At 48.2% G+C, this 17,010-nt stretch overlaps 1 protein-coding gene across 2 annotated transcripts in view; it reads right to left on the bottom strand.

Moving 5' to 3' along the window:
- The window catches only part of MAGI3 (membrane associated guanylate kinase, WW and PDZ domain containing 3), a 1,006,442-nt gene that overhangs the window by 277,862 nt on the left and 711,570 nt on the right, over positions 1-17,010 (bottom strand). For both annotated transcript variants that reach the window (XM_069633359.1, XM_069633360.1), the window contains exon 11: positions 952-983. In XM_069633359.1, the coding sequence (XP_069489460.1) occupies positions 952-983 (32 nt within the window). The remainder of the gene's footprint in view (positions 1-951; positions 984-17,010) is intronic.

The following is a 17,010-nucleotide window of genomic DNA, read 5'->3' as shown; positions in this document are numbered from 1 at the left end:
GTATACAGATATTTGATGGATTACACTACTTTGACTGCTGATAAAATGTAGCAAATGATTTTTAGTGGCCAATGGGTCTCATTAATTTGAACCGTGGTCAACTAGATGTTGTTTTAAAAAATGTTAACGAGTAAAAAGGGAAAGCTTACGAACTGGAAGCTGAAAAGATGAAACCTGTAGACCCACACAACTAACGTGAATGTTATCTCACCTTTCCTTCACATGTATTACAAATTTAAATGAAATAATTATTGGGTACTATACAAAGGTCTTTTAACTGGTATTTTTCCAAATTTGATGTCAATTTATAGGAGATTTTTTTTTCTTTTGTAGAATTATTAGTAAAAATTTTTAAATTGAATATTTTGAACTGTATGACTTGAAAAAATTGAAAGGTTGAAATTTGGCAGGCAAACAATAAAAAAAGTGATATATATTTTTTATACAAAAAGTCTTTCACATAAAAGGATCGTAATATAAAACGTTTTTTAAATATTTTGAAACAAAAAGATGACTATATGTCACCATGATTAAAAAACAGTCTCAATATGTTTGTATCAAAAGAGTTGGAACATGTAACTGGTAGGGCATTCATAGGCTACGTTTTATATAAGCGGGATGAGAGGGAAGTCTGTTTTTGTGTGAATATTGTATCCCTTCATGAGCAGTAAAGGAACGTGTAGGGGGCCATACACAGCGTAAAATTGTAGATCAAGCGATTAACCTCAGGGTACCCATTGATAACCTAGACAATACTGGCTGCGCTCTTGTGGTCTATAAGATTGCTCACAACCGCTCTGTGATGTATACACACACACACAGTTAGTTAACCATCTACAATTTGATATTAAATGAGTATCAAAAAGTGCCTGTGAAAGTGGAGCACCTGCCAAAAACTGTTAGGACAAGCTCTTCAGACATATTAATCTTAGCCAATGCTCGCGCACTTACCATTTTTGTGGTTTTCGTGGGAGAAGGCGGACCTGTGGAAAATAAAAGGAAAGCATTTCAGATCCCAGCGTATACTGCCAACTTCTTGTTATTTAGAACCACTTTATGAAACACACAAACATCAGCTCTGATTGAAATTTGGAAGATTTACCGCTATTGAGAAAGAGAACAAACACCCCGTTTAGTACCTGCAAGTGCCAACATCACTACATTCGTTTTCAGATTGTTTTTTAAAGTTTTTGGCAGGCAACAACAGATGCAAAGGTTCCGCTAGGAAAACAATTAACGTACACTCATTAGCAAGTTGGTTGATGTATTACAGTGCAGATGGGGAGGAGCCCCTATGGTGCTGTCGATGTGATGCCCCGGTCACCAGGAATTACCCTCCCTCACACGCTACCGTAACTCCACCCACCTCCTGGCGCTGCCCAATCCTGATCTGGCACGCTGAAACATGTGGCTATTGCTAGCTGTTAATGACCCATCCTAGCTAAGACCTCTTTCCTCAAGCTCCTCCCCTTTGGTTCTTATCCACTCATCTCACTGTGGTCACCTCTGCCTGATGTTACTACCTTGCCCCGTTTACTGGCCTCCCACTCCATCACCTCACTGACCTGAGCATATGTATGGCTGTTTCCTCTGCGCCGTTCTTCCCTTCATTCCACCTCACAGCAATACCTCCTTGCTGGCCCTTCAAGGCATCTCTCACTAGGTACCTCTTGAGACCTCAGCCCATACCTCTTGGTCGGTCTCCACCTGCTCCCTTGTGATATGTTCTGGAGAGGCTTCCATCGCTCTCCAATTCTCTTGATCATGCCAACCTCCTCCTCCTCCTCCTCATCACTACCACCTCCCGAGGCTTCAACCTCCTCCTCATCACTACCACGTCCCGAGGCTTCAATCTCCTCCTCATCTCTGCACTGCCTCTTGGCTGTCTTTGCCGTCTCTTGATGTATCTGCCACCTCCTGATGTACAAACAATCTCCTTGGCCTTGCCTCTCACCAGACACTTCTCCACAAGTACTATTCGGTCTAGACAACCTCCTCCGCGCCTCTCCACGGACTGCTCTTTCTAAACTGCTTCACTCGCGCACACGGACTCCAAACTCAGGCTAGAGGCACTCGCGTGCTTCCAATCCTGCCTGGCCAAATTCTAGATGCCCGACTGAATGGGTACCGAGCACCGGGCTTTCAAGCCGCTATGATGAAATGGGGGCAAGGCAAGATGCCCAGTCGACAGTAGTCCAGAGGTGCCATCTGCATCCCAATCCCTCACGCAGGAGCCCCCTTATCCCCAAAGTACCTTGCTGCCAGTGTGGTCCTAGTGCCAGAGCTCCAGACAAATCTGGCGTGGCAGGGTTTTGCCACAATTACCACAGTAACTTATTGTTCATTTGGAACCGTGGTCAACAGATACCAATGGCCACTTCATACATGGCATGGAACGCTTGCGCCGAAGCCTCAGCTCAGAGTTTCATGATGGCTTTCCTAGGGCCATTTTCCTACATCTGCCTTTCCTGGCATTCTTTTCATGTACCCTGTGTTTGTGCAAGTGCCCTTGGCCATCCTTGCTGCACAGTGCTCCCAAAATATTTACTCTTCCTCGCTGTGTACCCCTCTCTTCCCACAATCTAAAGCCCCGGAGTGATGCTGGAAGGTTTTGACAATCATTACATCACTGGCAACCCCTCCAAAACACGCTTTGTGAGCGCATCATGCCATTATAGACGTCGACAGACTACGGAGCACCACAGGTTCGATCCCCGAGTCCGCGCTTAGAAACCTCTAGGTGTTAAGCGCGTTATAAATAATGTATCATGTCATATAGACAAACAAGGTTCGGTCCTACCCCAAACAGGGCAGTCCAGCCATACTGCTTGGTCAAGGCCACTGCAGGAGATCACAAGCAACCCCAGACGTGTTTGAGGATCGTTGTCAATCTGCCCATCACGTGTGAGGTGTGGCATGGGTGTCTAGGCGTGGCAACCCCCCTTTCTGCTCGAAGAAGTGGGACCCCTGCAATTTAATCGCCAGCCTAACACTATACACTTCTCCGCGTTTGTTTATTTATATAATTATTTCATTTGTTGATGGCGCCCAGGCCTGGAGATGTGTGTGTGCTGGGCAGAGCCCCTGATTTTCTTTGGCACCCGCCCCTTCCTCCCCACCTCCAGTCTGCGATGGGGGGTTGCATCGTGCCCCGGCCAGCTCATGCCACTTTGGCTCCCTCAACCACATTCGACCAAAACCTAAAAGGCCACAGTTAGGATTCAATGCAAACGGAAACAGTGACTACCCCAGATCCAGAAAGGGATTTGCAGCAAATGCAGGACACTATAAATCAGAAAGGGTTAGAACGTTGAGTCCACCTTATGGGCCAATAAATCGGTCAACCTGCATGGCTCAAGCCGGGACTCCACAATCCCTCCCACTTAGGGTTACTGGCAGACCGGGCACCTCCCATGAGGTCCTGGGTCAGGAAAAGTGAGCTTTAAGCCGCTGCAAATGAATGGGCGGCCTGTTATAAATATAATTACCACGCTTAATAGCCAGAGGTTTCTAAGCGTGGACCCAGGGATCTAACCTGTGTTGCTCCCTGTCGTCTTGCTTCCAACGCGAGCGCATTGCCCCTGAGCTATCCTCCTGGTTGGCCACACAGTGACTGTTCCCTGCCAAACGAGGGGAGTAAGGGGATCCTCCCCATGACACCCCTGGACCAGGCACCTGTTCCCCAGTCACCCCCTGATGGGAGCCAGAGTCAGCAGGAAACTTAGTCATAAGGGCAACCAATCAAATCCGGGTTCTAGTCTTTCCAAAGCAGGCTTACGTTACTGTGCAGACGAGACGATTCACAGCCATTCCCCAAGACCCACTTGCTCTCCTTGAAGTGTCAGGGTGCAGCGCCCCCTGTCTCAGGCGGACGGGATGGCCATTACAACTTAGAGACACCCTGCTACCACTCTCAGGACATAGCTCGGAAGGGATCTCTTAGAGACACTCTGCTACCACTCACAGGACATAGCTCGGATGGGATCTCTTGGAGACACCCTGCTACCACTCACAGGACATAGCTCGGAAGGGATCTCTTAGAGACACCCTCCTACCACTCTCTTAGAGACATCCTGCTACCACTCACAGGACATAGCTCGGATGGGATCTCTTGGAGACACTCTGCTACCACTCACAGGACATAGCTCGGATGGGATCTCCTGGAGACACTCTGCTACCACTCACAGTAACCTTGCATGGCTAGTTGCGTGGACTCATCCAGTTCTGGGAATTCTGCGGTCTGTGTCTCTTACTTTAGTTAGAGGGGTGCATCCTGCTGTCCCCCAAGGTTTCCGACAGGGAACCGGTATATTTGAACTCCAGTGTCGAGTATTTTTGGTTTCTGTAAAGTGAAAGGGACATGGATATGACCATATACCATATATGGTCATTGCTTCTGCTGGTCTATTAACAGCAGGAGCTGCAGAGCAAACACCATATCCAGGTGAATGTGTGACTGGTGCCCAAGTGAAAGTTCAAGGGAAGTTTGAATGCAACAACTCCAGTGATTGGTTGGGTGCTAAAAGTCTGAAAGGTGGCCCCTCTAATGTTCACTTGGTCCCCCGATTCTCCTATTGTGTCCAAGAGTCTGTAGCGATAGTTTATTGGCAAATGAAAATCGAGCTTGGGGACGAATATACACAAGATGTCAAATCAAAAAGGACAGTGCAAAAGCCGTGCGTGACTGCGTCGCCACAAGGCGGATTTCATGGAGAGAGACTACTATCGTTTGCAGGCACGAGACTTCTCGACCAGCTCGAGGGATCCGAGGAGCAGGTGCTCCATCTCCTTCACTCAATGGGCTCATGTGGGTCACTAATGTCAAGGACTGCGTCATTCTAACGGAAACCTTGATGTTCGTCCCTGCGGCAAACCAACACAATTGGGCAGCATCACACCAGACAACTACAGCAGTGGCCAGAGTGTGGAGTCGGAGAAGCAACACAATCGGGCAGCAGCACCGGACAACTACAGCAATGGCCATAGTGTGGAGTCGGGGAACCAACACATTTAGGCAGCAGCACCGGACAACTACAGCAATGGCCGTAGTGTGGAGTCAGGGAACCAACACATTTAGGCAGCAGCACCGGACAACTACAGCAATGGCCGTAGTGTGGAGTTGGGGAACCAACACATCTAGGTAGCATCACACCGGACAACTACAGCAATGGCCATAGTGTGGAGTCGGGGAACCAACACATTTAGGCAGCAGCACCGGACAACTACAGCAATGGCCGTAGTGTGGAGTCGGGGAACCAACACATCTAGGTAGCATCACACCGGACAACTACAGCAGTGGCCAGATGTGGAGTCGGAGAACCAACACAATCGGGCAGTAGCACCGGACAACTACAGCAATGGCCATAGTGTGGAGTCGGGGAACCAACACATTTAGGCAGCAGCACCGGACAACTACAGCAATGGCCATAGTGTGGAGTCGGGGAACCAACACATTTAGGCAGCAGCACCGGACAACTACAGCAATGGCCGTAGTGTGGAGTCGGGGAACCAACACATTTAGGCAGCAGCACCGGACAACTACAGCAATGGCCGTAGTGTGGAGTTGGGGAACCAACACATCTAGGTAGCATCACACCGGACAACTACAGCAATGGCCATAGTGTGGAGTCGGGGAACCAACACATTTAGGCAGCAGCACCGGACAACTACAACAATGGCCGTAGTGTGGAGTCGGGGAACGAACACATCTAGGTAGCATCACACCGGACAACTACAGCAGTGGCCAGATGTGGAGTCGGAGAACCAACACAATCGGGCAGCAGCACCGGACAACTACAGCAATGGCCATAGTGTGGAGTCGGGGAACCAACACATTTAGGCAGCAGCACCGGACAACTACAGCAATGGCCGTAGTGTGGAGTCGGGGAACCAACACATCTAGGTAGCATCACACCGGACAACTACAGCAATGGCCGTAGTGTGGAGTCGGGGAACTAACACATCTAGGTAGCATCACACCGGACAACTACAGCAATGGCCAGAGTGTGGAGTCGCAGAACCAAGACAATTGGGCAGCAGCACCGGACAACTACAGCAATGGGCAGAGTGTGCATTCGCAGAACCAACACGTTTAGGCAGCAGCACCGGACAACTACAGCAATGGGCAGAGTGCGGAGTCGGAGAACCAACACAATTAGGCAGCAGCACCGGACAACTACAGCAATGGCAATGGTCACGGTGAGGAGTCTGTATTGAAGCAATAAAGACCTTTGGACAAACATTTGGTGCTGTTTAAAGTTTGGACCCTACCTAAACTGAAACCACTGGACTGACTGAACAGTAACTAGGATTGGTATAGTGTCAAGCTATAACACAACAAAATTAAAATAAATAAATCCATAAACTGGGTTTTCTGCTTCAGGTCAAGCTGCACAGTTCCCTATCCAGAGCAGACGGTCCGCACTCGTCACAGCACAGTTTCCAGTGTCTCCTTTCCATCGTCATAACTGGTATTGTCAGTGCACCATGGGAGAGAAGGAACCACAACCTTTGCACTTCAACTTTGCGGGAACCAGTGATTTCTAGTTTCCAGGGATTCCTGTGTTTGGGTTCCTCCGGAGGGACATTGGGATAATTCTGGGTACCAAAATATCAGCACCAGTATCGCACTCAGCAACCCAGAAGTCAGCCGCATCTCCGATTGATGCCTATTAGAGACCAACTTGCAGCTGACCGCATATCCATCTGCCTGTACGCCATGGCGACCTTTAGCCAAATTTGGTAACCGCAGGAGCAGTGTGCATGTAAAAAGATGGATGTGACTACAACAGGGATAGTCGTGACCCTGAACCCTAAAAAAGCACTTTTTAATCTAAGTGTCCGTACCTGTAATCCGACGATACACCGACCGTCGCACAAAATAACGTATTATTTTACTAACACCCATACAAACCTTATTTCCTTTAATGCCCTTACGAGGGATACCTAATCTTGAAGCCACCCTGCTTCCTCCCAGGAGTTACCTGGACTGCACACCCATCGCCGTCACTGGGGCATGTAGGGAAAGCTTGCAGGAAACCTCTTAGTGAGGAGGGGGCTCAGTGACTCATGCCCTGGCAAAGGGCTAAGAGTAAACCATCCTAACATACATTCATTGCACATACGTGGCCTGCACACCACTAAGGTGAGTATGTGCCCCCTTTGCCGCCCGACCTCCTTCGTCTCGATTGGTACAGTCTTCTGGGAGGAATCCGTTTGCCAAGTGTTCTGCGCGCTTTCCAGGGCCCCTAGCTTCCCCGACACCAGCTTCCTCTTCCAACCCTCCCCCGATTGGCCAACCTTATATGAACTGCAGCGAGGGCCTAGCTCCACCGCGTGTAGGCCAAAATGACCGAAAATATATGTCCGAATGCACGATTTGGCCGAATTTCGGCATTTCAAAAATTCCGAACGGCCGATAAGTTTGACCAAATCACGCATTCGGTGCTAGGGGTTGCGGGGGTGTCCCCTGCACCCTTGCTCACTATATTGTGAGCAGGGTTGTCCGCCGCAGCCATCCCCCCAAAACATTTTTCTTTTTTTCAACAAAAAAAGGGCTGCAGGGTATGAGGGTGACACCCCCCCCCTGCTGTCCCAAAAAAATAAATGAATAAATAACTGGGGGGGATGTGGGGGCCTCCCCCGAACCACCCGCTCACTATACTATCGATTATATTGAGCGGGAGTTGCGGGGGACACCACCGCAGCTGTCCCGAAAAAATAAGGAAAGGACCCTGCGGCACTGGTTCCCGATCACGGAAGGGAAAGGGAGCAGGTGTTGAAGGGACTGTTGAGTCAGAGGCAAGGTAGGTAGGGGGGCAATGGGGGTGGGGTGCTGGTGTGGGTGTGGCCAGGGGTTGTGGCCAGAGGTTTGGCCAAGTCAAAAAGGTTCAGGGGAGAAAAGACTGAAGGTTATTTCGAAAAGATAATCTTCAGTCTTTTCTCCCTTGAACATTCCTACCTCAGTCATTCAACCCCAAACCCTCCGCCGTACGTGGCCTGCACACCACTTTTATATTTAGCTCCATAAGTTGAGCATGTGCTCCCTTTGCCACCCAAACCCCTTTGTCTTGATTTGGCCTGTCTTTTTGGCTGAATCTGTTTGCCAAGCCCTCCGTGTGCTTTCCTGGTCCCTTTCCCGACCCCAGCTTCCTCTACCAATACTCTTGCCTGCTCGCCCCCGGCCTTCCATGCCCCACAGCCCCCCCAATTGGCCTTCAAGCCCTATTTAGAACTTCCCCATGGGGCAATCCCTGCCTCGGCAATGGGTAGCTCCTACAGAAGCAGCTCCAGATGGTGTCTTTCGGTGTCAGCAGGGGAAGTAGGCAGCCACCTATCAACAAGTGCCCACCAACACTACCCAAAGGAAAATTCCACTTGAAGAGGGGAGATGCTGCTCCTTTGGGGGGTGGCACTGTCATGCATGCTGGACATTTTACCTCTGGATCTGGAACTTCGTCTGTACGCAGAACGGGTTATGCTCATAGAACTGCTAGACCGTTTTATTCGAGATGGAGGTTGTTTGATGTATTACCAGGAAAATGACGTCTGCATTATTCACGTTGTTGAATTCACGTGAATCAGGATTGTCACGTGTTTTACGGCAGAACGTTCATAAGCAGCGTGGATATGTAGCTTGCTGCTTCCGATTGAACATTTTGGCGTCTTGGTAGCTGAACTTTTCATCTGCGTCCTCGCATCCCGTCAGTTGCTTCTTTGGTCTTCATCGACGTGTTCCTTCACACGCAATCTCCTGTATCTGCCTTCAGCAGATTTTGTGAGCGTGTCTTCTCACACGTGGGTTCCTGTTTCATTTGTATGCTGTTTTCCTGTCCGCGTGTAAGTTTCTGCTTTCAATCCCACGCGGATGCTGGAACTCTTCAAGTGCGGCTGTCCTGGCTGCGTGTACTTGGTTCGCGTGTAAAATCACACGCGGACGCTGGAACTCTTCAAGCGCGGCTTTCCTGGCTGTGTGTATTCGGTTTGCGTGTAAAATCACACGCGGACGCTGGAATTATTCAAGCGCAGCTGTCCTAGCTGCGTGTACTTGGTCTGCGTGTATCCAGCAAGCGGTTGATTTGAACCTGTGAGGAAATAACAGGTGGACTAATTTCAATTTGTTTTGTTCCTGGTGGGAAAGGAAGGTGTATCTACAACTTTTATTTGAAGGTGTCTGTGCACAGAACTATGGACGCTATACTGTGGTGCACCAACCCGGTATCTAGCGAGAGCCTTGTGCCGTTCGGGAGGTCTCCCTTACTAACCTTCCCTCCTTTGTCGTTGGTTTTCTTTCCTGGATTTCTTCATTGACTTTGGTGGATACTCCATTTCTAAGCCTACAGGTTAGTTTTGGAATTTACATTATTGCCATTCTATCAGAGAGGTTAGTTGAGATAGTTTCTCATTATGCTTTATTTTTCCTAGGCTGCCTTCCTATTACTCTCCCACGCCCTTTCCAGTGATCCTTCTCTCTGCCTGTTTTACCAGTCAGAGAGCCGTATCATTTGGAAGGGCTAAATTGACATCACTTCTATCAAATCGTGTGAATTCAAGGATCCGGAAGACCCCTATCAATTGTATCCTTTTTGGTTACCGTATCCTTTTCATAAGATACTTTGGGGATTCATGACAATCATGTCATTCATCGTAAAATCTTTGAAAACATACACTGTGAAATTTACAACAGCTGACTTCTCAATAAAAGTCTGCTTTCGATATAAGAATAAACACACTGAGCAATAAACAAGTCAGGATTTGCTAAAAAGAACCGAAAAGCGGTCAGACCATGCCTCGCTGCCCAGGCTCTCAATATTGGGAAGAGAAATGTCTTCCTTACAGCAGCATAAACAGGGCACACAAACATAAATGCTGAAGATGGTTTACATTAGACCAGAGGCAACTGCATTTGCAATCAATAATTGGTTCACCCTCCGAGGAGCGGACAGTATCTCCCAGAAACAATAAATGTGTTCTAAAACTGAGAGAAATTGCCCGCTTCCTTGGATTTGAGAACCACTGAGCAGAACCTGGCCTGACAGCAACAGGGACATTCTTTTGATAAAATAAGACACTGTTTTTTAAGCTCACTTTCCTTCCTGACATTATGTTTACGAAAAAAGAAAACTATCCAACAGAGACCACCTTATCCCATCGCTAACAATCAACTCCTAGGTAAAAAGCTTTATAAGGCCAAGAGAATGCAAAGAAGATCCAACATATTTTAACCAAGGGGAAAAGTGTGAATGTTCGAAACCATAATATGCTCTACCGGGATCTTGTTAACGATAAGTGAGGATTGCACCATAATCGCAACCAATTAAGCTAGGGTTGCAAAGATATGAGGTCCTCAATATGCATTAAATCGCATCCTTCATGCAGGAGATATCCCGGGAAACCCGGAGATACCTCCATGATTGTCCTCTCGTTAACCAACCAGAATAGCACTGAACCGAGAGACCGGAAGGGTAAAGGGCAGAGTAGGCTTGGCTGGGATGGGCACCTGTGAGGTCGCACAGATATTCGAGGGGCAGGAACCCAAACCATTAACCACCTGCCCGTGCGTTTAGCCTACCAATTCTGTTCTGTTTAAATTAAGAATAGGACAAGCAGTTGATTTCAGTCACATGGGGAATGTATGGGCCAGGCAAGACCAACTTTAGATCAAATGAAGGCTGATGGGTAATTTAAAGGTTCCAGTTCTGAAAGACACGATTTTAGAGATGTGACTCCCAGAGCAGATATCCTGCAACACACAGGGCATAAACTGCGTCCAATTGGAAACTGGGGGTGTATCTTCTCTGCATTGCACTGCAAGGCGCATCACACGGTCATATCCGATGGCGTGGTTTCATGGGCAGAGGAGGGGGACAGAGAAAGAGAGGGGGTGGGTGGAGAATTAGGGGTGCTTAATTTGTAAAAGAATAGGTGCCAGGGCTCAAATATTTTCTAGCATACCCATGACCCATCAGGAAGGGTAGCTTGCTGCTCCTCTAGGGGTCAATATCTATGGGTTTTAAACTGCTACTTACACTGGTTCATTGGGGTGTATGGATATAATGACTATGGCAGATGTGCGATTACCAAATTCCAAACAACATAACACAAAATACCTTTTGCGTCTTGATATGAGGCACATGTTTAAGTGAGTCTTTTAACACAATCATTGTGAACATATTGTTCTGATTTTATAGATGCTTCTTAGGTGACTGACAGTTAAAATAATAAAGTTGCCAAACACCAAATATTGAACTGAGTCTAAGACAATAAGTTCGGGGACTCAGCAATAAGTGCCAGGGCTGAGCCCTGGCAAACACCCCCACAAATTAAGCACTGGTGAGGAAAAGCAGTGTGGGAGGGAGGTGGAGAAGAGATTGGGGTGAGGGAGAGCACTGTGAGTGAATGACAGATGGGGAGAGAAAGGATTGGGGCGAGGGAAAGCAGTGTCGGCGTATAAGAGATGGGGGAGTGGGAGCAGAGGGGGATGTGCATGTGCAGGAAAGCAGTGTGTGAATGACAGCATTGGGGAGCGGGAGAGAAGGGATTGGGTTGCGGGAAAGTAGTGTGAGCGTATGTGTATATGAGAGAGAACAGTGGGGGTGAGGGAAAGCAGTGTCGGCGTGTAAGAGATGGGGGAGTGGGAGCGGAGGGGGATGTGCAGGAAAGCAGTGTGTGAATGACAGCATTGGGGAGAGGGAGAGAAGGGATTGGGTTGCGGGAAAGTAGTGTGAGCGTATGTGTATATGAGAGAACAGTGGGGGTGAGGGAAAGCAGTGTCGGCGTGTAAGAGATGGGGGAGTGGGAGCGGAGGGGGATGTGCATGTGCAGGAAAGCAGTGTGTGAATGACAGCACTGGGGAGCGGGAGAGAAGGGATTGGGTTGCGGGAAAGTAGTTTGAGCGTATGTGTATATGAGAGAGAACAGTGGGGGTGAGGGAAAGCGGTGTAAGCGTGTAAGAGATGGGGGAGTGGGAGCGGAGGGGGATGTGCAGGAAAGCAGTGTGTGAATGACAGCATTGGGGAGAGGGAGAGAAGGGATTGGGTTGCGGGAAAGTAGTTTGAGCGTATGTGTATATGAGAGAGAACAGTGGGGGTGAGGGAAAGCGGTGTCAGCGTGTGTGTATATGAAATAGAAGGTGGGGGTAAGGGAAAGCAGTGTTAGCGTATGTGTGTATGACAGAGGAAGGCGGGGGTAACGGAAAGCATTGCGAGTGAATGACAGGTGGGGAGAGGGAGAGAAGGGATTGGCTTGAGGGAAAGGAATGTGAGCTTGTGTGTTTTGAAGAAACCTGAGGTGTTTCTCCCATGCCATTCCTGGCAGATCCCTGACTCAGGTGGCCAGGGGAGGGCCATCGCTCTTGGATACCAACGCTGGGGGTGGACATGCGAGGGAGGATCACCTGGGAAGGGGACCCTAGGATACTGTGTGAGGAACGCTCCCGGGTGACACATGGTATTCCCCCTGTTCCAGTACACCCCCACCCAACATCCCCTCATTCGCTATAGGATAGTATCACTCAAAACCCACTCACGCGCAACAATACCTGTACCCCCCTAATCCTGACAAGAACTACAACTCCATTAATCCCTACACCCATCATGCAGAACCAAAGGCCAAAAAGGGGAGGAGCCTCTCTGGTGATATGCGATGGTCTTATCCCATTGAGAAGACTAGGCAGGGTCAGGTTCCTAATCACCAACACGCCCACTCCGTTTTTAGAAATTATGTACAGTGCCATTTCATGCCACCCCCTTTCTTTCCAACAATACCAAGAAGAAGAAGAAGAGGCAACCTAGAGGGATGAAGAGTGCAAGCAAGAAAAACACCAAGGCACAGAGGACAGACTCTACCCTTCTAACAGCAAGCTGTCCTGTTAATGAGGACAGGCATGGTCAGGCAGGCCCAGCCCTGACCACACACCTGCAGCAAATTAACAACTCACAGGTCCTTGAAAGGAGCCTGCACGGGAAGGGAAAGCACTCAAGAAACCGAGAGGAAGGCTGCAAGGTTGAGTCCAGCAGAGGATCCCTAATGAAAACCCCAAGCACTCAGGGAGCAAGGCTGTGCACAAGAGGGAGCAAGACTTCCAGAGCAGTGGTGAGGCAGGCGAAGGAGGGTGAGAAATCGAGGGGCTGAGACAAAGTGGCAAGAGACCCGATGGCTCCCTCTCGAAAGAACACTATCCTCAAGAGGCCGTAAAACTTGTACCAGAGAGCCTAGCGGGATGGAAGGAAAAGCTACCCAAGTGCAACAAAGGTATCAGCCACCCTCCCGGGAAAACAACAGAGTTGGGGAGACGCAGAGGTGGCAGTGGTAGCAATATTGACTTCAAACATCGAAGAAGCGAGAGAAAACAAGCAACTTAACACAATTGGTGAGCAATGAAAGCCGTGAAAGGCCGATTTGTGTTAAAGTGAAATGCTTGCAACTGTATCCAAGGAATGACGGTTACGCGTACTCCGATAAAACATGAGTAAAAACGCATGGTAAAAACTGTGAACTGATGATATAAAGTTACGGAGTGGTCCGGCAAGGAGATATTGCCCAATTGAAAGGCTCTGTAAGGTATCTTAAAGCTGTAGTGGCAATGGGAAGTAAAAGAACTAAAAGTAACAAGATATTGAACGAAAGATTGGAATGAAAGAATAACAGCTGTGCGAACAAGTGAAAGGAAACTGTTAATCAAGCGACATTGATGTAAAGTGAATTGAAGGAGGGTCAAAGTTGTCAGGACGAGGGATCAATCAAAACCCCTCGCCATTTTAAAAGCCTTCTCACATGTAAAGGAGAGAAAGAGAGAGAGAGAGGCTGGAGGTCGACGAGGCAAGCCCAAATGTCACATGCATAAAAGCTTGGTGAAAGGAGCCCTACCAAGAGGAAAAGGTTTGAGCCCGACAGAGGGCAACCAAGACAGAAAGAAAGGGAAAGCAAACGGAAGTGTTTGTTAGTCAAGGAAATTGAAAGGCTTGAGCCCGGCAGAGGGGCGCCTCCTACAAGAACTGAGAGTGAACCAATTTGTTAAGGGTGACCTGGACTTGGGTTGACGTGAAGAACTTGAAAGTAAAAGGTCCAGAAGGCCATGGAAGGCGGAGCTGCTCGCCCAGCCGTATACGTATGCTGTGGTGTGCTCAGTGATCAGAGTGTTCCACCCAACCCGGTGCTAGACAACGTAGGACGAGAGTCAACCCTTTCTCACATTGCCACTCTGACATTTACCTCGAATATTGGCTTCTTGTGCTTTATATGACATGTTTGTATTATAGTGAGGGCAGGCATTAGGTTTATTAGTTTAATTCTTATACCTTGGACAAAGACTGTTAGGACTGGTTCTCGTCATTTGATGGTCGAGATCACTGCCATCTTAGTTATAGGGCCAAACCGGAGTTTTTCCAAACCCCAATCAAGTCACAAATAAAGGTTTTGAGAACGTGTACCTTTGTGTTGTACACTTACTGCTGGTTCTTCACGGTGTATATTAGAGAGGAAGGTGGGGGGTGAGAGGAAGCAGTGTGAGTGAATGACAGATAGGGAGAGGAGGGATTGGGGGCGAGGGAAAGCAGTGGGAGTGTATGTGCATTTGAGAGAAGAAGGTGGGGATAGGGAAAGCAGTGTGTGTGTGTATGAGAGATGGGAGAGAAGGGGCGTGCATGTGTGGAAAAGCAGTGTGAGCGCATGAAAGAAATGGGGAGAGAGGGCGAGAAGGGATTGGCGTGTGGGAAGGCAGTGTGCGTATAAGTGAGAAATAGGGGAGAGAAAGGATACCGGGTGATGGAAAGCAGTGAGTATGAGGGAGAGATGGGGAGAGAAGGTATACAGGGAGGGAAAGCAGTGCGAGTATGAGAGAGAGATGGGGAGAGAAGGTATACAGGGAGGGAAAGCAGTGTGAGTATGAGAGAGAGATGGGGAGAGAAGGTATACAGGGAGGGAAAGCAGTGTGAGTATGAGAGATGGGGAGAGAAGGTATACAGGGAGGGAAAGCAGTGTGAGTATGAGAGAGAGATGGGGAAGGTATACAGGGAGGGAAAGCAGTGCGAGTATGAGAGAGAGATGGGGAGAGAAGGTATACGGGGAGGGAAAGCAGTGCGAGTATATGACAGACGGGGAGAGAGCAAGATAAGGGATCCGGATTGATGGAAAGCAGTGTATGAGTGAGAGATAGGGGAGAAAAGGGATACAGGGTGAGGGAAAGCAGTGCGAGTGTATTAGATAGAGATGGAGAGATGGGATACAGGGTCAAGGGGAGCAGTGTACGAGAGATAGAGATGGGGAGAGATAAGTAATTGGGGTGAGAGAAAGCAGTGTGTGCGTGTGTATATGAGTGAGAGAGAGAGAAAGGTGGGGATGAGGGAAAGCAACATGAGGGGTAGAGGTGTAAACAGTTAGGGAGGTGGGGGTGAGGAAAGGAGTGCGAGGGTGTAAGTGAGAGCGAGCGAGAGATCTTTTCGTCAGTGCATATGGGAGGGACAGTGGGGAAACGGGGTGAGAATACCTCGATCATTGCTGAGCTGACAGAAAAGCAGGTTCTGCTTCAGCCAGGAAAAGTACTAATGAAGGAGCACCCAGGGACGTCATTTGGGGGTCACCAGTTGTCGCAGTTGCGACCCTTAAAGTCTCCCTTGCTACGCCCTCTGTGGTCTCCCTGGCTAGCCCTAGAAAAAAAAATGAATTTTTAAAAAACTTTTTAGCTCCTGGGCTTTGGCCAGTGTCATGTGGCTCTTTATTTTTGGAGTGATTGACTTTCTTGTTCAGGCCTCTTAAAAAAAAAACGGGGTTCCACAAGTGTATCACTTTGAGCAGCTAAATAAGAAAGAATAGGAATAACACATAATTTGTCTTTCTGGAATTCTATACAATAATTGCTAGACTCAAAGGTTTATCTCAGGCACACTTCAGGGGGTGAGTCGCTGATTTTACCTGTTCTTAAACGCCTCAACTCAGCCTTTCACCCTTCTGAGGTCGATAAATGAGTACCAACACAGGCTGGTTGATATTGTATGTGTATTTGTTCTATATAAACCGCTTAAGCGTAAGTGCTATATAATATGATGGACGTCTGCTTGCATTCACAGTAATTTGGTGATATGGGCCTATACACACTGATATTAACGATACATCTGGAGATCCATTCAGGTATGAAATGTATATAACATTACAGTGATATCACAACCATATTTTTCGTAGTGTACATAGGAACAGTATGTGATGTCCCTTCCTGTTTTGTCACGGGGTGAAAGGTCGTGATCCATCGCTTCCCGTGACGTCACTTCGAGGTGGGTTGTCAAATGACATCACTTCCTGTGATGTTATCAGAGGTCAAAGGTCATGTGATGTCACTTCCGCTACCCCAGGCATTTTGGTGAAATGATGCCCCTGGGAGCACCGGCAATGCCAACAGGTTTGGCTTTTGCGCAAGCATGGGGTGGGCATTTACCAGGTCCTGCCAGAACAGTACCACCTGGCCATGAAAGGGGGTTCATCTGTTTTGCTCGAATTTTTTTACCGCATTATTTTATGGATTTATTTAGCGCACAGAAACAGCTGGTGGTTTTGGGTCAAGCTATATAGAAAGAGAATAGGGGGGCGAGGGAGGGCTGCAGCAAACGGCGCCCAACCCTCGGATTTGCGACTGCAAAGAATAATCTGTAAAAAATAAATAAAAAAAAATTCGATGAAAACACCTAGATGCATAACCTGGAAATGGAGGGAATATATGTGCTTAGGATGTTAGTGTCTGGAAAATGCCAACACTTGTTTTAACAGGCAGTCTGAGGAAGGAGCAGCTGTGAGGCGACACATATTGCTTATAAATGAAGCAGCCAAAGGCAAACTTGGTTCAGAAATTGTGATTACACCAGAAGCTCATTTACAGTGCCAATTAAGCCATTAACTCTCAGACCGTTTATAAATGACACAGGCAGGCACTACACACCAGAAGGTTTGATGATATTATTTGAAATAGCAGCTCAAGGAGATCCAATGGGTAGATCTTTTGGGCAGGGATGGACTCTTCAGTCC

The sequence above is a fragment of the Ambystoma mexicanum genome, chromosome 13, assembly GCF_040938575.1.
Source record: "Ambystoma mexicanum isolate Mex_15411 chromosome 13, UKY_AmexF1_1, whole genome shotgun sequence".
Classification (NCBI taxonomy): domain Eukaryota; kingdom Metazoa; phylum Chordata; class Amphibia; order Caudata; family Ambystomatidae; genus Ambystoma; species Ambystoma mexicanum.
The sequence above is the reverse complement of the archived record's forward strand: the minus strand, read 5'-3'. Positions and strand labels throughout refer to the sequence as shown.